The sequence below is a fragment of the Carassius gibelio genome, chromosome B20, assembly GCF_023724105.1.
Source record: "Carassius gibelio isolate Cgi1373 ecotype wild population from Czech Republic chromosome B20, carGib1.2-hapl.c, whole genome shotgun sequence".
NCBI classification, from domain to species: Eukaryota; Metazoa; Chordata; class Actinopteri; order Cypriniformes; family Cyprinidae; genus Carassius; species Carassius gibelio.
The window spans coordinates 17,204,944-17,231,307 of record NC_068415.1 but is presented as its reverse complement, the minus strand read 5'-3'; the positions used below and the strand labels follow the sequence as shown (position 1 = coordinate 17,231,307).

General features: G+C 38.0%; 1 protein-coding gene across 1 annotated transcript in view; it reads left to right on the top strand.

The window, feature by feature from the left end:
- Positions 1-1,257: 1,257 nt before the first annotated feature.
- The window catches only part of LOC127984103 (cadherin-2), a 44,322-nt gene continuing 19,215 nt past the window's right edge, over positions 1,258-26,364 (top strand). Inside the window, exons 1-2 of the mRNA XM_052586582.1 lie at positions 1,258-1,487; positions 4,467-4,575. Of these exons, the coding sequence (XP_052442542.1) occupies positions 1,440-1,487; positions 4,467-4,575 (157 nt within the window). The 5' untranslated portion in view covers positions 1,258-1,439. The remainder of the gene's footprint in view (positions 1,488-4,466; positions 4,576-26,364) is intronic.

The window sequence follows — 26,364 nt, the reverse complement described above, 5'->3', positions numbered from 1 at the left end:
AACCTTTTTCTATAATAGAACATTGGAACCCATATATGTATGTATATTGGAATAGGATTTTTTTTTATTTATTATTTAAGTGTTCTTCAAGCTAAGAAAATATTGTTCTTTTAAAAAATGTTAACTGAAAAGGGTACTTCAGGAAATCCAAAATGTGTGTGTTTTTTTTTTTTTTTAAACGTGGAAATAAGGAACGTGGAAACAAGTCTATTAGCAAGATTTCTGGTTCATTACCTGCTATAGGAATATAACGAGAAGAATAACAACGTACATTATCTTTGCTCATAATTAAGATAATACATTAAAATAATATGGTAAGACACAAATTAGCATATATATATATATATATATATATATATATATATATATATATATATATATATATATATATATATATATATATATATATATATATATATATATATATATATATTCATTTGTCTGTATAATGGGTGTGTTTTAGGTCTGTGTTTTATTGGTTGTTTTCTCTCCTCTTCCCACCCTCTACACTCCCACTTTTCCACAGTTTTCCACACCCATTTCAGGAGTCTTTTTATTTTTTCAGATCCAAGGTGTGAAAGACCAGTGGGAACCAAAAAAAAAAAAAAAAAAAAAAATTATTCTGTAGCATCACCATGAAAACCTCTTTTTGAAATGTTGAAACATATTTTTAATAGTGTAAAAAGTCTTTATTGTTAGAGCATATATACTGAGGTTACTACAAATAAATTATCACATCCATGCATTTATTTCTAAAATATTCCTGTTGTAAGTACAGTCATTATGGCAAAATAAACTCCCAACTCTGACATTTAACACTTCTTAGACACCCCTCACATAATAAAATAATTAAAAATGCAATTTCAGGTGAATGCCTTTATTTATTTTATTAGCTGATCACCCTTTCGGATTTATTTTGCAGTAATGACCCGCTGAGTGTTTGTTACCCCTTGCATGAGGTCGTTAATGATGCTTTCAGAATTACTATCACAACATTAGATTTTCAAAGAAGCCCACCAGCATGAAACATGCTCTTTAAATTCAGGAATTATCAGTCCCTCTTGCCGATTAGTGGGCATTAGGGGTTGGGTGGGGTAAAAGAAAGAAGATCTTCCTTTTGTTGTAGTGAAGAAGGCGGGGTCTTGTCTTCTTCGCTGTGACTTCCGGAGGCCGAAGGGGGTGACATAAGGAAAGGAGCCCCTTCTCTATGCAGTACCACTGAACGCGGCTAGAGGGCGCCGCTGAGAGCGCTGCTCTGCCGTTGAAGTGCGCGAGCGAGCGGAGCCTCAGTACCAGACCGAGAGCAGCACGGATCGGTGCCAGAGAGAGACGGAGGAACGATTCTGTCGCTATATGCCGCCGCTACCGCACGGAACATTATAACGCAGCGGGAAACGGCCAACTCAATCTGTTTATCCATAAAGTACGGAATTTAAACGATGTACCGCTCGGGAGGTGTGATGCTGGGGCTTCTCGCCGCTCTGCAGGTACGTTAACGTTTAAATCGAGGGTCCGACAAGCGATGTGCGCTCGGGCGCGATACTGCTCTAATGTTGTTTTTTGACTCATTTGCTGTGGTGTTTCTAAACTGTGGAGAAATTATTGGTGTGCAGAATACAAATAAACGATTTTGTGTAGTGGCAGGATGTTTAAATAGGGCGATAGTGCCTAGATCAAATTTTATATTATGTTTTCGGTTTGTCTCGACTTTACGTCGTATCTAATTTGCTTGCTATGCAATTCTGAAGAGTCTTTATTTTATTCTTCTCGCTTCAGAGTTATCCACGAGAGGTTTAGTCTCCGTGTGCGATGGCTTTATGTTGTGTGGCCGTTAGATCGTGTACTAGCAGCCCCGTTTAAACCGTCCCGTGCTGAACCGGAGCCAGTCGCAGATGAATGCGGGTTTTCAAACGCGCTCTCGGCTTCTTTTGGCACGAGATGGAAAAGTTGCCCTCGGGGAGGTGATTAGGTCGCAATGGCCCCTTTGCGACTGATGAAATAAATGTAACAAGAATCAGTTAATGAACAGCCCATTGAGGTGTCCTCTTCCGCTGACTCTGTCTCTTTTAGATGTGCAAATGCGATATCTCACGGAGAACAACGGCTTTGTGCGTAACCCAGATATTACAAATCACCCTGACCCGGATCAGCGACCGGAGAAATGAATCGTGCTGTCAGGTTTGGGGTCCGCTGCCCTCGGAATTGCTGAAAATGCAGAGTCCAGCAGAATTAAGATTTGAACGCAGGGAGCAGCAGTCGTGCTGTGTTTCCGTCAGCCTTATCAGATGAGAAAATACGAGCAATGTTTGTGTTATGTTGTGATGGAACCAAACGTGTGAAAAATCTGCATGGCAATAAAGTTAACATTTGGCCATCGGCCATTTGGCCAGGGTTTCAATGTTTTTATTGTGTTTGTGGTCTGCAGTTGCAGAAGTTGGAGTCCTGACCTCGTAGATGTCTTTTTTGCGGCATGGTTTTAAAGTGTAACTTTAATTCATGTCGTGTTTTACTACTGTCCTGTGTGTGATATAACGGTCCCACATGTTTAAAAACCCGCTGCTGTTTGACTGCGACGTGCGATTGGTGAACGAGTCTTTCTTTGGAGTCGAATCTTTCCAGTGATTCGTTAGAACTGGTTATGTGAGCGAACTGGGCTGAGTTGTTCTCTTTACTGTCTATGGTTGTTCTCGAGCCAACAACTCACTGATTTACTGAACCGAGAGTCGTCCGATTCGTAACGAGCCTGTTAAAAATGAAACGTGCTGGAACAAAAGATTAAAATGCAGAAATTTTTAAAAACATTGTTTTAGCAAAAACTATTTCATCTAATAAATACAAATTATTTTTATTTTGTTTAATATAAGTACAAATTATATTTGCGTTTTAAATGGCTTTTTTTAAACTGAATCATGACTGCAACAAACTGAACTGAAACACGTGTAATTATAATAAACAAACTTATTAATAAAAAGACAATTAATCGAATATTTAGAGCATAGTATATACAACACTGTAATGTCAAGAACCAAGTGATGATGTAAATTAATGTTTTTTTTTTTTTTTTTTTTTTTTTTTTTTTGATTCTTTGAAGTGACATGTTTGCAAAAAAAATAATCACTGCATTTTTAAATGGGTTTTATTTTGGCTAATAACCCTTAATCTCACTGTAATTTATATGAGGCACTATAACACCATAGTTACATAGCGGCTTTATAGGCCTCTTTCTGCCTCTGATTCTTCATGTCAGCAGGGCCGCTGGTGTGGCTCCATCTTGAATCAATCGCTCTGTGTGGATGTGCAGAGGCAGCATATTGCTAAGCAATTGCTGACAGGACAGTTTAAAGTCAGATTTTCAAACATGTAGTGCCAGCTTTATATAGGCGTTCTGCAGATATATCATCAGCAAGGTAGCTGGAGATGACGACATCAAAATCCCGATCAGCTCTCTGTTGATGATGATCTTTGTTAGCACAAAAGCAAATGTTTGATGGGCCGTTGTGTGTAGGACATTAAGCCAGCATCCACCAAGCTAACAAGTAATTAACATGTTTGATAAAATGACTATGGGGCCATTAACAAACACAGCCAGCCTTCTTCAAGCCTCTGATGTTATTCCAACACGAAGAGGCTGTTTCACCGTGGACGTCAACTTTGATCTTCTCAAGCCTCTTTTAAAAAACCAAATTCACCTATTTGCCTACACTGAGAGCCTTTGTGTGTCATAGCAGATGCTATTAAGACAGAATGACTCAAAGCTGGTGGTTATTTTTCTAATAAGACAAGGCAAGTATGAATAAGGCTTTGTCCTGAGGGTTAAACGCTAGGTGTGCATGCCTGTTTTAAGCGTAAACCATAAAGGAGGGTTTGTGACTTGTCGCCGGAGTGCTTTCGCCAGCTGCGCGAGTGTGTGTTTGTGTTTTTATGTGATAAGTGCTCCACCAGACCATGCCATTCAAGGTAGAGTGTGCGTAGCCTGGTCAGCTCTGCTTTTTTAACGTCTCGCCCTCCTGACCTCATCAGTCTAATTACACCCACCTCAAAATAACAGATGCCCCAGCGCCGGAGGGGGAGGAGGTGAGATAGAAACCCCTCGCTCTCCTTGAATGAAAAGAAATGGAGCAACGCAGTAAATCGTCATGCAATGAGCCTTATTTAATTTCGCCGATCTGCTGCAAATTAGCGAGTAATCGGTGAAAAATACAATAGCATTGCTAATTCAAAGAGTTCATTTGGAACCTGATCAATGGACTCGGCGGCTCTGGAAAGTCTTATCAGGGTGCTCTTCTTGAGCAGAGTTCTGCCTCATTTCCTCTGTTTATGGTGAAAGAGCGTGATCGTTATGTCCATCGATTCCTCTCGGGATTCTGGATATTTGGCTCTCGCTGTGGTGTAGGTTGGCCCGTGCTGTTTATTAATCACCATTAATCGGGGGATTAATTTGTCTGGTGCTTTTGTGTTTTTGGCAGGTGGCGGTCCAGGGCATGGGGGCGATGCCGTGTCAGCCGGGTTTCACTGAGAACGAGTACAACGTCATGACCGCCGACGTCATCACCAAGGGACAAGTTCTGCTCAAAGGTAAACAGAGATGTTTGCATTTATTCTCCTAATAAAAGGCAATCGAACTGGTGCGGCAAAACGCTCGCTCGCCAGGCTTCGGTTTCCACCCTGATTCTATTGGGAAGAGAAAGAGAGAGAGAGAAGGGTGGGTGGGGGAAGGGTGGGCTTTATGTGTGTATGTGAAAGAACGAGATGGGGTGTTAGGGTTGCTTTAGTGGGGGGTGTTTATAAAGGGGGATATGTGTGTGAGAGAAAGAAAAAAAGCAGGAGGAGGAGAACAGCTCAGTGTTTTGGTGGAATGTGTTTTGAAGGGCCAAAGTGTGAAATATTTGAAGGGCTGAATTGCCCTCCCCCACCGTGCTCGAAACCCCCCTATTGTGATCTATAGCATTGATTAGACCGGACCGTATCCATACAGTCAGTCGCTGGCACAGATCCCTGTCAGCCATCTCAATATATTCAATCAATCCGGCTGGGGCCACATTTGTGCTGCGGTTGTAAACTTTGGAGGCCTTGTAACATCCGTACGTCACGTCTAATTACAATAGCGTAAAAAGAGCGTAACTCTTGTGTTTTACATTTCCAGTAGATAAACGAAACTAATCCACCAGTTATACTAGAGATTCAGTCGAAATACGTTATTGCAAAATGAGCGATGCACCAAAATAAAATTTTGAGCCGAAATGCTATTAATCATTTTATTGAGCTGAAAGTTTTTAGTAATCAAATTTGGTTATTTAAACTGTCCCTGCTGTTCAAGGTGTCGTGTTCTCCAGTAGATTAATGAAACCAGCCATATTAAAGTTCTTTGGCAGCAAATCGTCTCCTGATATTTCAGCTGAAAAAAAGAAAATAAAAGAAATGGTGGTGAAAAATTTTTACTTCGAAATTTCTAGTAAATTTCACAAATAGTTACAAAGAAATAATAAGTAAAACACTAAAACATTACATTTTGAAGTAGAAAAACTGAAAAGTATTTTCTTATACTTCAGTAAACTTAAAGCTGCAGTCCATAACTTTTCTCGCTCTAGCGGTCAATAAACAGAATTGCGTGCATCTTGCGGATGAACATTGTAGCTGGAGCTACTTCTCGAATCACGCAGGTACTGGGCTACTCCGCAGAGCTGCCAATCTGAACCAGTTTAAAACAGTCCGAATATAAACTCTGATTACACTGGCTGAAGCTTTAACTTTATAGTTGTAGCATCAGTTTTGGGCACAGTGAGATCCAGACTACTGACATGTTTACCCGTTGTGTGGATGAAATAGAGTCTGAAACAGTCAAAACTCGCTGTCAGAGACATGCTAATTAAATCATTGTTACAGACAAATTACTTTTAACCCTCAAAACTATTTAGTCTGAAACCAAAACTGCTTTTTGTGCAGAATATTTTTTGGTTGTGCGTCACTAAGCAAAATATTTTTGTTCCAGAGAGCCGCGGAGTTGTTCTTTTTCTTGTCTAAAAGTGTTATGCGACTTCTAACAAGCGACATATTTTTACATTTCCATATCGTTGACTTATTCATGGGTTACTGTGGAAGAGAAAGTCCTAGAATACGAACAGACGGTCGCAAGCTGTAGCTTTGAGCCTCTTGAGGTCTATTTACGAACTGTGGGACACACACACACACTCCTGTGACAATTACAATAAAAGTGATAACACTTGCTTTAAGTTTCACACTGAGAGTCGACATATCACACACTCTGATAGGAATTTCCCAAGTGAGTGTGTGTGAGTCAGGAACTGCTGATGGCCGAGTTGTATCACGCTCACAAAGACTGGTCATTTGATCTCACAGTTGAGTTCACTTCCTATGTCCTTTTCTGTGGAAAGGTGAGCTGTATCGGAGTGGCCACATGAACACAAAAGCGGCTCTCGTTTCATTACCATTTCAGCCTGTACAGTTAGCAAGTCAATGTGAACTCTGTTACGCACAGTGCCTTTTGCCAAAGGACGCAAAAATTTGCTTCCCATCATCCTCCTCCCTCCACCTTCACTCTTTCTCTATCCCCCCTCCTGATAGAGGACTGGGGGAGTCTCTTGTTAAACATGAGGTGGATGTTTTGTGTCGCTGACATTCATTCATCACGTCCTTTTTAGGCAAATGACTTAGGGATGAAGACTTTCTCTTCTCCCCTGCAGTCTCTCTTTCACTCTCTCTCCCCCTCGGTCCCTCCTTTTCTTTTTAAGTGGGACAGAGGAATGTACAGTTAGTGCTGTCTCACTGAGCCCACTCGGTGATTCCTACCCAAAGAATGTGCTTATGCAGGCTTTGCTGCTCTAAAGGATTTTAATTCGCTTCCTGTGGGTCTGGAAGATGTAGATATAAAGTGAAAAGCAGGATTTTCTTTTTTTGTGTGTCTTTTGACTGTTTATTGTATCTTGATATTTGTATGTCAATTGACAACATCCATTGTTTGTGAAACAGATTTAAAATTAGTAATGTAAGAACTTAAATACATTAAACGTGTAGTGAAAAAATAAATCAAAGCATCTTATTTTTAATAATTGCTCAATTTCATTTATATTAGGGATGTCAACGATTAATCGATGATCGATTAATTGTCGATAAGAGATGCAATCGATTAAGGCTATCGATGGTCGGTTAACCGATTCAATGTTGGGCTGCGTGCGGCTCATGCGCACTCAACACGTGCGAGCGGCTGTGAGTGACGGTGACGATATATAAAAGCATCATCATTCATTCACAATGTACAAATTAAGCTTTTAATGTGATTTAAACTTTAAAGTACATTAAAATAGAAACAACATAAAAGTTATTCAACATTAAATGCAATAGAAATGTAGTTACTAATCATTTCATCAGATAACTGTTTTATATCGTGCGCTTTGCAGGGCTGCGGGACACAGTGACAGGACAGGTAGTCTATTCATTCCTACAACTTGTTAATTCATTCCTACGAATTATTAATGTGGCAATTGTCCATGTTTCATTAATTTTGTTCCCTAAATAACCCATGATTTAAGTGAAATAAGGGAACAAATGAATAAATCGAACGAATTCTTAATTCATGAAATCTTTAATTTCCATTCCCATGTTTACCACAGTAAGAGATGCGAAAACAGTTATTAAAAGCGAAAGATAATAAAATAAACCTGGGAAATTAGAGGGTTAGACTATGAAGATTTAGGAAAAGAAACAATGCCTAAATATACTGAATTTGTGGAAATTCGTGACCAACCGGCAAACCAGAACAAAGCCGCGTAAATGAAGACTATGGGGTCCAAAAGCATGGTCGCGATGTAACATTTTCCAGTTAACCTATTATTCCTCTAATAAACAAAGCTTTTATACCACACTTGTCATAATCAGATCTTATCATTTCTAAATAAATAATTGCTGGATTCAAAACAGCGATTAATAGGCGCTGTGACCGACACATTCCTGGAGCATTCAGTTTAAATAGACCGTAGTTTACCGGTCCACTCTGCTGTTATGCCAAGGACGTTTTTGCTCATATATGAAGAGGATCATCTTTTCCGTCTATATGCGAATGCGTGTTAAGTACAAGCCTAGTTTACATTATAAATAATAGTTTAACATTCAAATACATTGCGAAAATGGAAACATTTTGATTTGTGCCGAATGAGACATGAGCAATAACCTCCAAGTAAATCTAGCCAAAGCCGCTCGCTCATCCTCGTGTGCACGCATGCACTGTCACGATCTAATGCGCTGTATGCCGGATTTTTAAAAATCTGACATTTTCTAGGACAGAATCCAGCAGGATCAAATTAATGTGAGCAACTGTGTTTTGGTGCAGCAGCGCCGATGTAGTTCACTTAATGTGCAGCGCAGTCACACGCGCTCCACATTTCGGATAATTTTATACAATAATGTCAGTTGAAAACATTGCAATTGTGCTTTAAAATACAACAACGAGCACCACAAAACCATTTAAAGATGCGCGTTCAGCGTTCTCCGTGCGGGATTGGAAACTGTCAACAAAGTAAAATGACCTCGAAAGTATGGCGCGCTCTCTTCATGATCATAATCGCATCTATTCATTTAATAATCCTGCTACTAGCATTTTATTCAGACTAAAACCTCTTTAATTCAAGTGAGAAAGCGTTTTGTGTGTGTGTGTGGCTTTTGCACATCCTGTCATACCGCTGACTGCGTGCCTGCAATAGACGCATTTTGCAGTATTATGGTTAACGATTAATCGATTAATTGATCGTTAATTTAAACGACGATCGATCATGGAAATAATCGAAATTTGACATCCCTAATTTATATTAATATACATACATGTATTTACATATAAATATGCATAATGTTTTTAATTTTGCTTTTTGAAAGTGTGGAACTAATCTTTTACTAAAGCTATATTTATTTTGATCATAAAACTGCAAATCTGAATTTTCAACATATGATCCTTCACAAATCATTTTAATATGCTCATTTGGGGATCAAGAAACCTTTTATTGTTCATTTTGAAAACAGTTGCACTGCTTAACGGAACTGTGTTGTGTGTGTGCGCGTATATATATAAAAAATACCAAGTCACAGGTCAATATTGTTCATTTAAAGTTTAAATCTGAGACGAGTTTAGTCTCACTTCCTTTTTCGGAAACCTAATGGCCAAATAAAAAGCATGTTAAAATCATTGTGTTTTCCAATTTTCTTAGTTTTATATTGCCAGAAAACCCATCTGAAACATATCATGAATATTCATGGTATGCACAGCCCGACATGCCAATAAACCGTTTTTTTTTTTTTTTTTTTTTTTGGTTTTAGGCCTCCTAAGCCTCTTCTCCAGCTTTCATCTGTTTTTCTTTTCTTGATATAATTCTCCCATCTCTTCTGAACAGAAATACTGCTTTGAAGTTTTAAGACAAACTTGTTTCACTAGAGGAGTCATTTTGTAACTTTTTTCCCATGAAATACCTTACTCAAGCCTCTTTTAACCACTGAGAATGTGCACTCCTCAAATTTCTCTCTCTCTTTCTCTCTCCGTGTCCTCCTTGCGTTCACAGGAACCTGTTTTTACCTCGTTTGATCTGTTTTAAAACAGGAGAGAGCAAATGATCAGAGGAAGATGCAGTAGGTGAGAGGTGATTACCGTATCGCACGCATCGCACCGCTCCGGAAGGCGGTGTTTGTTTTTGATCACTTCCGATTAGAGCCTACGAAACCCAACTTTCAGCTCTGCCTGGTTTTGTGAACAAGTAAAAGAGCCGAAAAACAATAATGAGTCAACAGAGAGGGGGGAGAGAGTTACAGAGACAGAGAGGCTTTTTTGTCTGGCTCATGTGGGGGCTGTTTGTCACTGAGATTGACCAATCAGAACGCGGCTGTGAGGTCATCAGCATGTGGTTCACTGCCCCTCAATGGACTGACTGAGGTGGAATTAAAGAATGGTTACGGGAATCCAGAGAGCAAAGGGAGCGAGTGAGAAACAAAACACTGAGAGAAAGAGAGAGGTAGATTTGGGGGGTGGGCACTCCTGGTGCTTTGTCCCTTCAGTGTTTTTAAATTTATTATGAAGTACCTAATGAGCAGACTAAAGATTACCAAGCGTGCTATTGTCTTATTTGTTCAGGCACCGCAATTCTTTGTTGTGTGCGTATACATGTGATAATGAGCTGACATTTTTAATTAACCAAAAAAGAAACATTAAAACCCCGGGTGAGAGGAAACTTTGCAGGAGCGGATTGTTCTCTACTTAGTTCACCATCAAAATTTGAGGCAGAGTTCAGTTCAGTCCTAATTCGCCCGTTTGCTTGAGTGACAGAGCGAGTCACCCAGTTCGGCCTTTGCTGTCATCATTTTTAAAGATCACATCGCCAACGACTGTGCTTTCCATCTTCATTTAAAGCTATAGTTCAACCAAAAAAGAAAAAATAAACCATTTATTTGACTTCATGTCATTCTAAACTTGTGTGACTTTCATTTTCCTGTGAAAATGTCTTGTGGGTTTTTTTTTGTTTTTGTTTTTTTTGTCCATTTACTCAAAAGTAAAAGGGGTCCAATGTTGTCCATAGAAGTATGAAAGTCATGGAGGTTTGGAAAAATATGAAGGTGACAAAATGAGGAAAGAAGTTTCAATTTCAATCTGATTCTCAATTTGAATAGAGTTATGTCTTCATTTAATATGATAGTTTACCCACAAATGTAAAATGAAACCATTTATTCACCCTGATGTCATTCCAAACATCTGTGACTTTCTTTATCTGTGTAACCCAAAAGAATATATATATATATATATATATATATATATATATATATATATATTATATTTGTTTTTTTTTGTTTGTTTTTTTTTTCTCGATAGATTGAAAGTCAGTGGCATCCCAATGGTAGAATGAAAGTCATGCAGGTTTGGAACATCGTTAACAAGGGTAAACAAGAACAGAAGTTGAATTTTTAGGTGAATTTGAACACTTTGAAACATTCTGAACAAACGTTGAGTCTCAGAAATCAGTTCAATCCAAATTGACCCATTTTGGCCTTTACTGTCACAGTTTTATTTTTTAAATCAATAACTGTATTTTGACCTTCATTTAAAGTAGTAGTTCACCCAAAAATGACTCACCTTCATGCTTTTCTGAGTTTGTATGACTTTCATTTTCCTTTGAAACACACACACACACACACACACACACACACACACTCTCATACACATTGAAAGTCAGTAGGGTCCAATGTTGTCTGCAGAAGGATGAAAGTCATACAGATTTAAGATGAAACTTTCATGTTTAGGTAAGCTATCCTTTTAAGACTGGAAAAATATGCACAGCCAATTTACAGTATTGTATAAATCCAACAGGGGGACGAGATGTGCTTAATTAATGGCCGTTTGGAGAGGTAAAGAGGTAAAGTAGAACGGATGAGAGTAAAACGTGACCTCTCGAAAGCTTCAGCTCTGATCTGCATACGGTGAAACCTCTGGGCTTGACAGTCGCTCTCTCTCCCCCTGCAGGATTTGGCCACATGGACTTCATTACCCTAAATCGATCTGACAAAACAAAGACCCTAAGAGTATTGATCAGAGCATACATATATGAGAGAGCTGATGCATGTGAGAAACGAAAGAAAGAGAGAAGAAAGAAAGGATTAATTCTTGGGTAGTGAACTGGGGAAAGACCAAAAAATAGACCTTTGTAGCCAGGTTACAGTTCAATCTAAATTTTGGGTGGTCTGTACCAGACATACCAGGATTACTGTGGACCACGAGATCCGGCGTGCTCTCATTAGCGTCTGTGTGTACGTGCACCTGTTAATGTTGCGTTAAATCGCTGTAAAAATCTTAGTTTCAGCACCACAATGTTTCTTTAGTCAGCTGGTTTCAAGGTTTGGTGCGGCGGGGGGGAGGCCTGGACCCCGTCCAGTGTGACTTCAGCCCTTTCCACAGATATTTTTAGAGAAGTGCTTTGCTCTAACATAAGCTGTATTTTCAAAGAATAAAGAATGACATCAGACACGACTCAAGCTGTGTTCGATGGTTATCATTGGCTGCTTATGAGCTGGATTGTAGTTTTGGCAAAGCTTAAGCAGGGATAAACAATAAGGATTTTTTTCTCATGGCCCAGTCTGGCCAGTAGATCAGATTTGCACTCATCCTGCCAACATTTTCACAAGGCCCCATCACAAATTCTGTTTTTAGCTTGTTTAAAAACAGCAGTGTTAAAAAATAGTAAAATATAATAAGAGAATTATAAGAAGAAATGTATATAATATCAAAATATAATATTAAATAGATAATGAGCAACAAATGTAGTATATAAATTGTTTAATTTTTAATGAAAATTGGAAAAACATGGAAAAACCTACATATTTAAATGTGCTTGAAAATATGCATGTAACATATAAAATTGATTATAATTAAATGTAAATATACTATAAAATATTATATAAATTATACATTTAAATCTAAAATATATTAATAGATTAAATAAATATAATTTATTAGAATTAAATATAAATAAACATAATATAAGTATGACTTAGACATGTAAAATATATTTTTGTTAAATATATTTATTTCATTTAACACTATAGTTATAAAAAATATTACTCATTTGTTTATTATTTTAAATTATTCTAATTTGCGTGAGACTATCACAAGCAATAGCATTACCTGTTTTAATTTAACATTTATTTAAATGTGTTAGAAAAATCTTATTATAAAATACAATATTATAATTAAAGTGAAATATTGATATAAAATACAATACATTATAATAAAAATAAATGAATATGTAATGTACATTTAAAAAAATACATTTTATACAATATTATTAATGCTAATATAAAACATTATGTAAAATATTTAATCATTTTAAATATAATTATACAAAAAATACTATTTTAATACTATAAAAATTACTATTTTTGTGTTATATTTTTTATTAATAAAAAGTTGACATTTAAGAGTACAACAAACATGTTCAGTACACAACCTGTTATCGGAACACTAAGCAAACACAATCACAAGTCATTCTGTCCCTCTCTATCTGTCGTTCTCTTACGTGCACACGTAAGCCCCTTTTGACTTTGGGGGATTATTATTGGGTGCTGTGGTGTCAAGGCAACTGTCTGATTCCATTCTCTCAGGCCTGTTGTTGTCAGAGGTCAGGTGACCCAAAAACTCTGTTTTCTCTAATTTTGCGCACAACTTTATTTCTCACACGCATGCTTTCAAACGCTCTACGCAAGTTCATACGGGATGGCCTAGTTTCCGTCGCAATGATGGATTCTGTCCCACTGTGCTGACCATATTGGATCAAGGGGAGGGGTAGAGAGAGGAGAGGAGAGAAACAGAGGAGAAAAAGAGGAAAAATGGGTGTGGTTTGAGTTTTCATACTCAGAGGATTATTGATCGTTGAACAGAAGGCATTTTAGACATCATTTACGCAGTAATGGTGTTTAACCACAGGAAACAGGTAATTATGTGGCGTGTATGCTAATCATAGCATGTTTTTGCGGTGAGACTAAGAGATCTCCATCGGATCGCGACTCTTGCTCTGTTTCTGAGCATGTTTGTGCAGCACTGGCTGTAAAAGGCTGTTTTTGTGTCATCAAAGGCTGACCGCTGCTAAACAGAGCCCGGGGTTCAGAAGCCCACTGCTCACGATCTCTCCCACACACACACACTGGTCAGGGCCGCTGACCTCTACGTGCCTGGAGTTTGCGGTTGGGTGTTGCAGCGCTGGGAGATTGCGGGGGCGGCTGAACTACACTGAAGTCTGGTTTCAATCATCAGGCCGAGGCAGGGGCTTTTGGGGGAGATGATGATTGAGAGATATGAAGGTTTGATCCAAATGCTGGAATTTAATGGAGAGAACAGTCAAGATTTAGGGATGGGTCAAGATGGTCAATTAGTATATATATACACATAGTTTGCATATGTTTGAATGTAATGCAAAGCAAATGATTACATTATAGAAATCAATTATATTCTAGACAATTATAGAAATAAGCAATCCTGAATGTGAAAACACAGCTAAAGTAATTTTTTTCGTGATTTACTGTTTTCTACGTAAAATCATCCTTCAGAAGATAAAGAACATTCTTGAAAACAACAACCTTGATATATTTTTATATTGACTAATAGTAAGACCATGTCAAAGATTTAAATCATAACGAAATGAATGGTTGAAATCAAATTTTGAGGCTTGTTGTCTTTTGATTCTGAGACTTTAGCCTGGATTTCACAGAGAGGGTCACATATACATGTAGCATATTATATAGCATACTATCAATTGCTTAACTAGTTTTTTGACTAGTTTTTTTTAACAACTGAACTATTTTTATTAGGTTATGTTCCACATTTCTAGTTAAAAGAAAGAACACAGTTCAGACAGAAAAAATGGATAGAAACAAATGACTGGATTTAATGTTTTTCTTGTTGATTTTAGATGGTGGTTGTGAATTTATGAATCCTGTTAGTGTGTCACAGTTACATGGAAAGGCCAATTATGATGTCATCAATACCATCCCGGTGATTCACAGTGCTCATAAACAAAACACCACAATGCTAAAACAGCCCACTGAATGGAGCAATGCTTTCCTCCATTCGTGTGTGTGTGTGTGTGTGTGTGTAGATGCGCTCCTATGGCCGTGGTCTATTTCATGCTCTGCCAAATCTCTCCTTCTCCCATCCTGCAGAGGGAAGATACGGGACACACATTTTTAGCGTACAGTTGTGTGTGTGTGTGTGTGTGTGTGTGCCTGGCAGGAGCTCTTTTAATGCTTTATTAGTGTTTATGTTGCCTTGACTTGTGGCATGAAGAATGCGAGTCGACGCACTTCAAATACACACACATTCCAGCGAACCCAGCAGACGTTACCCCATCTCCGTCTCGCCGCCCGTCCCAAAACACCCTCCCCCTCACCCCTAATCTGGCTGGTATTTGTGTTATTCTAATCTTCATCCATAAAGGGTTACAGACGAAAACGTAATTGTGCGTGAGTGTGGGAGCTATTATTCGATGATGGTAAATGACGGGTTAATCCCATCCTAATGGCATCTGACAACAACACTGGATTTCCGTTTTGCACATATGCATGTGTGTGTGTATATATGGAGGTATAATGCCATCAGAGCCCACCGCTTGACAGCTGTAAGTACCCCTTACCCTCAAGCCCCCCGACAATCAGGATAAGCCTAGATCGGTATGTCTCAGACAAATGCATCATTTTCCCTCCTCTGTCTGAGTGTGTGTGTTTTTACAGAAGATAGGATAGCCTACATCAGAGAGGGGACAGCTGGACAGGCATGTGTCCATCTCTGCTTCAATACGAATGCTCTCATCCCATTATTATTACACTCTTCCTCTCATTCCCCTTCTCCTCACACCTCTGCTTCTGCTATCAGCTCGCTCACTGATTTAGGTGTGTCAGCAGCTAAGCGAGGGGAGAGAGTGTGAAGTGGAATTCTTGCGTTTTCCCGTAAGATGGAGGGATATATTTGGATCGGGGTAAAGCTAGCATGACCTCAATACAGGACAATGGATTGCAGCTGTGCCCGATATGGGTCCGCTTTTTTAAACGCACACAGGCACAACAGGAGAGGAAGGAATGGCGATTAAATATGATTTCTCTGGTATTTAATGAGAAAAGACATAGCTGGCACAGGAGTTAGCGGGTGCAGGAGGTGATAATTGGACCGGCTCATGTGACTTCTGTTCTCCAGCTTAAAGCTGTAGTTCACCCAAAAATCATTTAGTTAATCTGGTGACAGTCCAAAACTGTTGTGAATGCAAAAGGAGCTGTTAAGCAGAATAGACAAGCAAGCTCTTTACAATGAAAGTGGATGGTGGTTTGTAATGTCACACATCGAAAAGCACAAAACTATCAGAAAAGTATCAGTGTAGTTCATACTAATGTACTGTAGCTGTATTCTGTCTAAATTCGGAAATCATTTAATATCTTCTTTGTTGCATGTTGTTACATCCAGTATTTAAAGGTGCATGTTGCCATGGCCTGAATTTAAGACGGACATGTTTGAATTGCATATCAAATTGGATTACAGCTTTAACATAAACAATCTAATAAACATGATTCATATTTGGCAGTCATACATAAAATAGATAAGAAACACTTTCTTTTCTGAAATAGTACTAATAAAGTGCATGTGCTTTACTAGAGTGACCATGTTTGTATTTATCATCAATAAATCTAATTTCAGTCTTATACAGTACATTTTTATTATATAATTCTTGCTTGTTCCACAGCAAGTCACATTTGAACTATATTTATTAAATATTTACCCTTATTATTTTGTTCTGTTTTCCTCTTATCTTTGGTAATCCCATAATATTCTCTTTCTTCCTGTTTTTATATCTTGAAGTCTTGACTATATATATCTTGAACTCTGTAGACTATATATAATGTATATATATATATATATATATATATATAATGTATATATATATATATATATATATATATATATATATATATATATATATATATATATATATATATATATATATATATATATATTGCATTCATTAATACCTGTTCTACATTTTCCATACATTTACTTGTTTCCCATTTATCTGTTGATATTCACTATATTTTCTGTCATGAAAACTCAAATAAAAGCCAGTTGTACTTTATATTTTCATAGTTGATTTGAAATAATTAAGTCTGACAATAATCACAGTAATTACTAGAAACATCTTCCTTTTGAGGTTTCCAAGATGGCCGCCAAGTAAACTGAGTTATTTAATTTGTATGCTGCAAATTTCTTACAGAAAAACAAGACTTAGTATTACTCTTATGGTTTTTGCCATTATAAATCACCATTGACTTTCACTGTACAAAAATGAACAGCTTGGACCTGAATCCGGTTTTCCTCTGGGGGGCTATCTCAATACTTACAGCACTGACATCATCTCGATCTGTCTCTCTCTCTCTCTCTCTCTCTCTCTCTTTTTCTCACTCGTCCCTGTCTGTCTCATCCTGATATTCCCGTCTTTGTGTTGTATTGTCTCACCCTTTCTTTTGAAGCGTCGTTTACTAGTGTACGCTCTCGCGCTTTACACTCAGCCGTTCCTCAATGGAGACAAGCTTTTGTGTCTTTTGTTACATTCTCCCATGCCCCATTTCTGAGCCTCACTATTATTCCGCTATCAACTTTCCGTCTTTTATTTTCACGATCACCTGTGCGAATTCCAACGATAATACGGCGCCATCCTTCTGCTGCAATGTTACAACTGGCATATCTGTGCTGGCCAAGTGTTGCAACTACGTTATTGCAATGTTTCCCATATGGCCGGAGAGGTGAGAGAGGGCTTCCCTCGAGCGAGATTTATTGGCCCCATATTGATGTCCTTGGGCGTTGCCGATTGATTTGACACGGCCGACATTGTTTTGCGAGCCTTGGGGGAGGTGTTTTGTGGCCGAATGAAACTCTATTCCACCCCTTTGCAAAAACCCTTCCAAGCTGGAGGCCTTGGGGTTGTCAGGGGCGACCAGCACGGAGCTAGGCAACCTGGCCTAATTCGTCCCATTTGGCTGAGCTCGGTTGCGCAGAGACTATTGTTCCTGAGTCAACAGAAAACTAGCCAGGCGCAAACGTGACTGCACAGCCGGAGGAATCTTTGACGTCCACTACAAATCAAAAGCGTATGCTTGTCCGGGAGGATTGTTTGATAGTTTTATCTGCGTGTTACATCTGCACATAGTTATGTAATCTGAGAATTTTGAAATACATCTCTTGCTTATTTTTCTTCTGCTCAGTTGGCGATAATCCTCACACACACACACACATACACACACGCACACCTCCCGGCACACATATCAAAGTACTAAGTCCGCCCTTGTCCGCAATACTGTATCCCACTGTCTCCCCAGCTGTCACCGTTCACACACAGAAGCTGACACACTTCTACTAACAGACACCGAAAGCGTTTGTTCTTCCTCTCGCAGCCGATGCGCAAATGTCCGCTAAAACAAAAGCACATGTAACTTTATTCCAAACATTTGCTTTTTTGTACTCGCAAAGGCAAATCGCAATGCGTTCACGCTCACACACACTCCTCCACTGCGGGCTTGGTTATCTGGGTCAGTGCTTGTACAAATCTCATTACACTCCAGTCTGCCATCCTGATGCATTATGGTTATTGTAGTTCTGACCCAGTATTAGAAACAACACCTCAGACACACGCATTACTTTATAACTGCATGGGATTCAATTTGCTTTTAGCATTAGTAGTTGGCATACGCCCTTCCTTTGCCTTTAAAAAGGTATCAAGTGTCTCGCAGAGAAGTGTCGATAATGAAAGACGATCCTCCACAGCTCTTTTTTGCACTATGAGCCTATTTGAGACCTCTGGAGGCTCGCTGGAGTCGTGTTTCACACAGTCTGCCTGTATCGTTTGACGCACCTGAGGACAGGTACTTCATTTCCTCACACACCCTGTTCAAAAACATTTTAGCTCTATTTTTTAGTGGCCACAATAGGGCTGGTTCTCTCTGAACTGCAGGATATAATGGGCATCTGTTATGAACAGGAGGTTATGGATTTCTGCTAGCCGAAAAAAATCAATATCCGCAATTCTGCACCCTCACCACATCCGAGTGTGCGAAATGGCAAAAGTGGTTCGTTCACAATTTTGTTTGCATTGTATTAGGGCCTCGTCGAGACGCTATGCAAATACCAAAATATTGTTCCCTCAGGGTTTCACCGTGATTCTATACAACAGTGGTTTTTGGTTTTGTGTTGCGGTTTGTGTTTTTTGCTTTAGTCTGTTGACACAGACGGTTTTAACAACCTCGGCCTCGGCTGCTGTGTGTCAAATCAAGAGATCAAGGAGAAAGAACCTCTTAAACAAATAACGCCGGGATGCCAACACACATGGCATGCACGCACTATAAATTTAATCAGGGTTTGAGCTCAGATCACTATTATTTTCCCGGGAACTCAAGATTTGAGGAAGTCTAATCCTGCTTTTGTCTTCATTTGTTTGCGTTTTCAATCTGTGCTTTCTAAATACAGATTAAAAGAAGCCGTGAAAACACTCACGGCATGCAGGTACATACACAAATACTGACATGTTTTATAGAACAGGCAGATTATGAATTGCGTTGTAGATTAAAGTGACTGTTTTTACCTCAGGCAGCCAGATATGTTAACATACACACTGCTGTGTTTGTTGAGCAATCTTGGTAAATTACAGTATCATCTGCGTTCAGTGCTGTGAGAGAGAGTGCAGATGTTTGCAATTATTTGCTGTTTGTTATTTCCTGTCAGTCTTTGTGATGCACAATGCAGAGCGTTTACAATGGTCAGCGTTGCTGACCCGAGGGAGTCTTCAATCACTCACACACACATAATCTGAAGCCCGTGTAAACCCCTCCTCCCTCCATCAACCTCCAATTAATGATTCCTGTGGCTTACCATCCATTCTACATCAAACTCTGAACACTTGAGAGAGCGTTTGCAGGTTCACAACGTCCCAGAAAATGTAATGTCAGTCTTTAAATTATTTATATACTTCCTTTTTTAAAGGCTGGAAACTGGAAATATCACAGTTTTTATTGTGTTTTACAAGTCCTAAAATGACATGAATAATAACTGTATATTATAAAATAAAATCTTAGATATGTAGAATGTTCTGGGCTTTTCAGCTAGATATTGAGTAAAACATTTTAGCAAATTTGAGTGAATTTATTCATTCTTTCTTTTTAAATCTAAGTAGTGAAAATAATTTGTTAATGCATGAATCCATGGCAAAGGTCATTGAAATGTTATGGAAATTCATTGGTCAAATGGGGTGCTTTGAGTCAACAATGTAATTTTTTTTTCACCCCCATTTATTTATTTCCTCCTTTGTTGCTTAATAATAAAAGAACCTCTATCTGAACTACTACACTAGTCCTCCTGTCTTTGTAACTATCTTCATTCTTGATACTGCAGTTCTTTGTGCTGCTTTAATGCAGTAGATCAGTGTTTTTTCTGTCGTATCACTGTCAGACATGGTTCTCTCGTTGTGTTTCTGATCCTTAAACAGAATGAGGGCTGTGACCACCATATGCATTGAGATGGACATATTGATATTCAGATCAATATGGTTTTTAGTGAACCATCCTTGCTTCAGATCAAAACTACAGTAACCCGACCACATTTAAGAAGCTTCAGCAGAGAAATGCTTTAAAGACAACTTGAAATCAAAACGAAATTTAGTTTAATAAATGTCCCTTAGTCATATTGCACATTAGTATTGAAAAGAAATGTGCACTTTGATCCAATTCTAGGCCTTTTCTACCTTTGAAAAATACCCAATGCCAGGTGCAAAATAATATTAATATCGTAATCTAACATGTTTTCACTTTGCATGACCCAATCAAGTACTAAGAGATATAATCCTCCTCTACATTTTTGCCTGCTGAATGTTCTGTTTCACCCTGAAATACCCTCATTACTGCACTTACATGAATTGTGAATACCCTTTTATGTTATCTTTAAGCATGCTTTCCTGAATCCCTAATAAGAAGACGTATTTCTCACATTTTCATGCTCTATTAAATACGAGTACTTTAAGTGTGGAGTACGTGTAGGAGACATGATAACATACAGGTGGCAGGGGAAGAGGGTTGCAACTGTAATGTCTGTCCATTGACGCGGCAAATTTCGTGACCCAGTCAGCGTCCCCACAGGCAGCGTTGTCACAAAAGCAATTTTCTGGGTTTTCAAACCCAAATAATAGTAATTGTCATGGACATTTGGTCACACATTATAATAGGCTCCATGTTATAGTGCAATTATGGGAGTAAATACAGAATGACAGTCTCAAACAACATGTAATATGGAATTATGTGGTCTGTAATGAATACTATTGCAATAAATTTGCTCAATGTTTGAAATGTTTAAATTAACTCAGAAAAGATGAACCATTTGCTATAAAGGCCCACGATGTGCTTGACAATTAGTCAGAGGTCTTCAGTTTTTTTACACACATCAGTTTTTGTTTGTATATTCTGTAAAACAAGTTTTTTATATGTGTGTGAGGACAGACAGCGAAGGAATGCGCTGCCCATTTTGTGTCCTCAGGATCAGGCTGGCGTGGTGCCCCGCCATATGCTGCATGTGTGTGTGCTTTAGCGTGTGTTTATGTGTGTGAGGCTCTGCACATGGTCATAAATCCTCACAGACACCACCAATCTAGCGAAGTCAGAGGTTAAAATGACATGGCACGCATGCGTACATACACAAACATACATTCAAAACTGGAGTTTTGCACTTAAAATTTATGATTGAAAAAGTAACCTAAAGGCCCTTAGTGCTATTATGATGCAGAATGAATAATTGAGTTTGTCTGTGACAAGGATTATCCGCTGAATGCCAGAAAATGATTTTTTTTCTCTCTCACTGCATTCAGTATCACACATTGTATTTGTGCTATTTTGAAAGTGTCTGCTGTATTGCCATTTATGGTTATAAGCCGACAAGTGCTGTGCATGTGAAAAGTGGGGTATAGTTGTATTCTGGGTTTTGTTGGCATGTTTAGCATCCACGTTTTGTACAAAGCATTACTACACACCTTCAAGTGCAAAGCATTTGTCAAAACTCAGCATTTGCATGTAAATCCAAAATATTCAAATGATGACGTCAGACTTGTTAGCAGGGAGTAACCAAATGACCTGTTCAGAAATCTACTGTGGTGCGACCATGGTGCAGTGACGGTATCAGATGGTAGATGGTAATTGGATTACCATATGTTATTTACATGGCTCTCATTAGATTAACATAAAGTACTGCCGGGTACTTAAAGAAAAAAACTCACACACACACACACATTAATAGCATGGTACATGGCTCCAGGGATAAACAATTTGTTGAAATTAAAAGAATGAGTTAGAAGCATCTGTAATGAATGTGTCCATATCAATTAAAGTTGTAATATACAATAGTGGTCAATAGATATCTGCTTATTGACAGCCGATGCCGATATCTTGGAAAGCAGGGGGCCCGATAACCGATATAAAGCCGATTATTACTCAAAATCATTTTACAATAAATAAATAAAAAAGGTGTAAAAGAAACATGCTTATACTTTAGATGAAATAAATAAATATTTAATAAAAATATAATTAAAAAAGTAAGTAAACACTGTAACCAACAGGGAACTCTTCTAGGACGTTTGTGTGCACTGGGGATCATATTTTTCAAATAAAGCCAGGGTAACCCTCATTTTACAGGCCATATAAACACAGTGAAAATGACATGAATATAAGAGTGGGCAAATACATAAAGTGCAGTATAATTTGAATTAACGGATGTATAGTTTAAAGCATTCAATTCACACAGTCTGACCATCACGCAGAGAACACGTGATCATGCTGGTTAAAAATACACACTTCACAAGATCTCACAGCTGGATTCGACACTTTGCAAGATTTGTGAAATTACATGTTCATTAGTCATTCAGAGATTTGTTTAAATTATATAAATGCATATTTGCTTAATGCTGACGGCAAACGAGGAAGTATTATAATGTATGCCTTTATATTACTTATAGGCCTAATATAAAATCAGTCGTTATAATACTTTCTGTATACATTAATTTCTTTGTTGAACCGTTCTATCTGATTATTAAACAGACTGCTATCCATGTTAGACAGAACTGTTAACGACGATGACTACAAAGAGGGAGAGTGTGAGCACTGTGTGCGCTTAGGCGCTGCCGCTCTCAGCGTCATCAAAATAAAAGTCTGGTACGTCAACAAAATAAAAGTCTCGAATACATCGGCCAAACAGAAAAACGTCATCGTCGACCACTTATATACAATACAACTACCATTGATTCTATTTGATTCAATTTTTTTGATGTAGCATTTAATGAAGTTACATTAAATTGTTAGACAATGAAGATTTTTTTTTGTTTTATTTTAAGATATTTCATGCATTAAAGCTGTGTAATTTAAATTCTATTGACTTTATTATTTAATTTCATTTGAAAGAAAACTTATTGGAGTTACATTACATGATGATATACAATATAGCTCCTATTGCTTTTATGAAAGCAAATATTTTAATGACAGCATTATAGTTAGGGACACACGATATTATCTGCCAATATCGGCATCGGCATAATGCATTAACTCGCATGTACTCTGGGTGTGCTAGTGAATAGATCACGTAAACCGTGAGATTAGATCACGTCAGCACTGTGGCTCATTCTTGAAGCAAAGTTTTGCCTGAATGGTGATTGGATTCACTGTTTTGGATGGCTGCATTTAAACTGGGAACACGCGTAGAGTAAACTATAACAGCACATGCAGCGGCAGCAGTGTTTCATAATTTTCAGCAAATAATTTTTGTACCGGCAGGAGGTGCTATTAGATTGGGAGAGATAGAGGTTTCTCCAGTAACGGCTGTATACAAAGCAGCGCTGTACTCACAAATGCTGCTTTATCAGGCATTACATGCAAGATGAAATGAAAATGACATCGAAAATGAAGACAGTCAGTTTCCTTCTGAAATACAGTGATCTAAAAACACCCGCAGCAGTTTATGATTTTGAAACTTGCAGAGGTCATGTTTATTCAACAAAATCAAAGCCTTTTGGGAAAATATATTTGTGGCGGTCAGTTTTGAAATAAATCAATCACCACAAATAAATCAATGTATGAAAAGCCGTGCAGTTATTTTCAAATCTTCAATGCACTGTCATTATAAAGTAAACTTATTATTGTTCATTTAATTCTAACAATGAGTTCCTGTTAAAAACTAACCAAAATTAACAAATATTTATATATCGGTATTAGCATCGGCTGTCGGCCAAAATGAGTTGAAAATGATTGGCATATTGGATATGGGCAAAAATCCAGTATCGTGCATGCCTAATTATAGTATTCTGTTAAAAATAAAATGTATGTTTTTTAATAGTGGAGCCAGTAAAAATCACGTAAAAATGATGAACACTTACTGTTGAGCTGCGAATGAATGTTATTTTTGTTAGTGGCATTTAAATACAGATCACCCAGTTCTGTGGATGAATTAAATAAAGCCTTCTGTTATTCTGACATTACATTAGTGTGAGGCAGAAAATTAGTGTAATGTCACTGTGCTCTATACATGTATTTATCTGAGCATGCATGCGTCATTTAACAGGTTGAGATTGGGCTTAATCAAGCGTGAGATTCACCATGTTCTTTTGATCTAAAGTATAAATCTGAACAAATGAGGAAAGAGACAAGAAGATGTTTTAAGAGGGAGCATCATATTCTCTTTCTACGTTTTACTCGCTTTGTTTGAGGGGAAACAGCATGAGGCAAGAAGATACGGTATGTTGATAGTTGTACTTTTGGATCAAAGACTCATGATGATTCACATTAAAGGAGAAACACATAAAAAGCAGCTGTTACTCACCATTATTACATTTTGGCAACTAATAAATAGCCATTGGCTCATTATAGGAGCTACATATTGTTCCAGTTTCCAAAAGAGATAATGAATCCCTTTATGAGCTGAAAAGCTCTAACAGTTTAATGCGCACTTTGGTTTTCAAATTGATTTAGTTCCCATTGGTGTATTTTCTCAGCCTGTGTTTAGGTGTGTTTGTGAATGTGTCTTTTTTTGTGTGTGTGTGTATTTTTGGTGAGGGAAGTGTATACGAGTTAAACTTAAGTTGCCATGTCCACCGAGGGATGTGCCTGAGCGATGTGGCCATTAGAGGAAGCTCGCCCTTAGAAAAGTCATGGAAAAAGGGCAATTATAGGCAGGCGGTACAAAAGACAGCTTTGCTCAGTGCAGAATGGGGTCCTAAGTGCCACATCCATCTGAATTCTTTCACGGGAAGGCTCAGTATGTCTCGGAGACCATGAAACCCCAAACGACGACATTAAGACAGCTATTTTACGCTCTCTCGTGGGGGTGGTGGGCTAAACAAAACTATTTTTCCATTACTTCCCTCATTTATGTCTTGCTGTTACTAAAAGCTTGTACCAGTTGAAGCCGGCTCGTATTAAAATGAACTAAGAGTCCCATTGGGAGGGAATAGCAGGGACGTTTTGAGCGGTAAAGATGTGATGTTGGTGCTGAATGCTAAATGCAAATGGGAAAAAGAGATTGCTTACTGAGCACATCACACCTCTGCTGGCTCATCAAATCAGCACTTCAGCTTCAATGTGTACGCGTGGCCAGGTTTTAATTTGTGCTGTTTTGGGGAAAAAATAAAAAATAAAATAACATTCACCATGTCTTATGTCGTTTCAAATTATTATTTTTTCTTTTCTGTCAAGCACAAAATTGTTTTTTTTCTTTTCAGCTCTTGTCATACTACACCAGTTTAAAGGCTTTCAAACCCAACGAGGACAAAAAAAACTCTCCAAAAAAAGTAGTTCCAGTCCAATTATTCACTGAAAGTCTTGTGTTGTGTCCTTGTCCATAAAGTTGGCTAGTTGAGAGCTTCAGGGAAATGACTGAATAACGACTTTTCAGTCTGTTCATCACATAAAGCTGTTGTGTTTCTTCAGAACAGTTGAAATATAGTACTACACAAGTCATATGTATGATACCTTTTACTGTGCTTTTGTACTTTTTGGAGCTTGAAAGCCTCTGGTTAAAATACAGTGTGGTTTAGGACAAGAATTGCGTAACAGTTCTTCAAAGATTTGTACTTTAGTGCTCCTCAGAAGAAATAACAGCATACAGGTTTGAAACGACATGATGGGTGAATAAATACTTGCAGAATTGCCTTAAATTTTCAGTTCCCCTTAAAACGGTCTCTTAAAAATCATTCAGGTGATTTTGAAGAGACATAGTGAAGGACAATTGACTCTCGTCTTGCTTCTCAAACATGTCTGTGGTGTCTGATCACCTTCTCGCACATTCTTAGACACGCATGCATGCGCATATCAAGCCTCTTTGCTTGCATTTAGCACTTTGACAAATTAATTCCCATCTCATTGGTCAAGGTGACAGAACATTGATGTTTTTTCTTTAATTGCCTCTTATTTAGATTGTATCAGTTCATTTCAGACCTTGTTTGTTCCATGATTTTGTAGCTAAAGGAATGGATGTTTTATGTTGTGCATCCCACATCATCAATACTTAACAAATAACACCACTTCACACTTCAGCACGTACAAGGTTGATGAATATTTTCAGGTCCACATTATAGAATAAAGAATAAAATCTATTTATCCGAATCAATTTGCAGTTTGAAGACTTATATATGCGCTCATTTGCTGAGGGCTTTGAGAAAACACATACAAGCTTCCTCAAACGTAAATAAATGAATTATTTTAAGCAAACTCTGTCTTACATTAAATCACCCTTATAATTAAATCACTTTCCACTGTTTTCACCCAAACCGTGTTTAC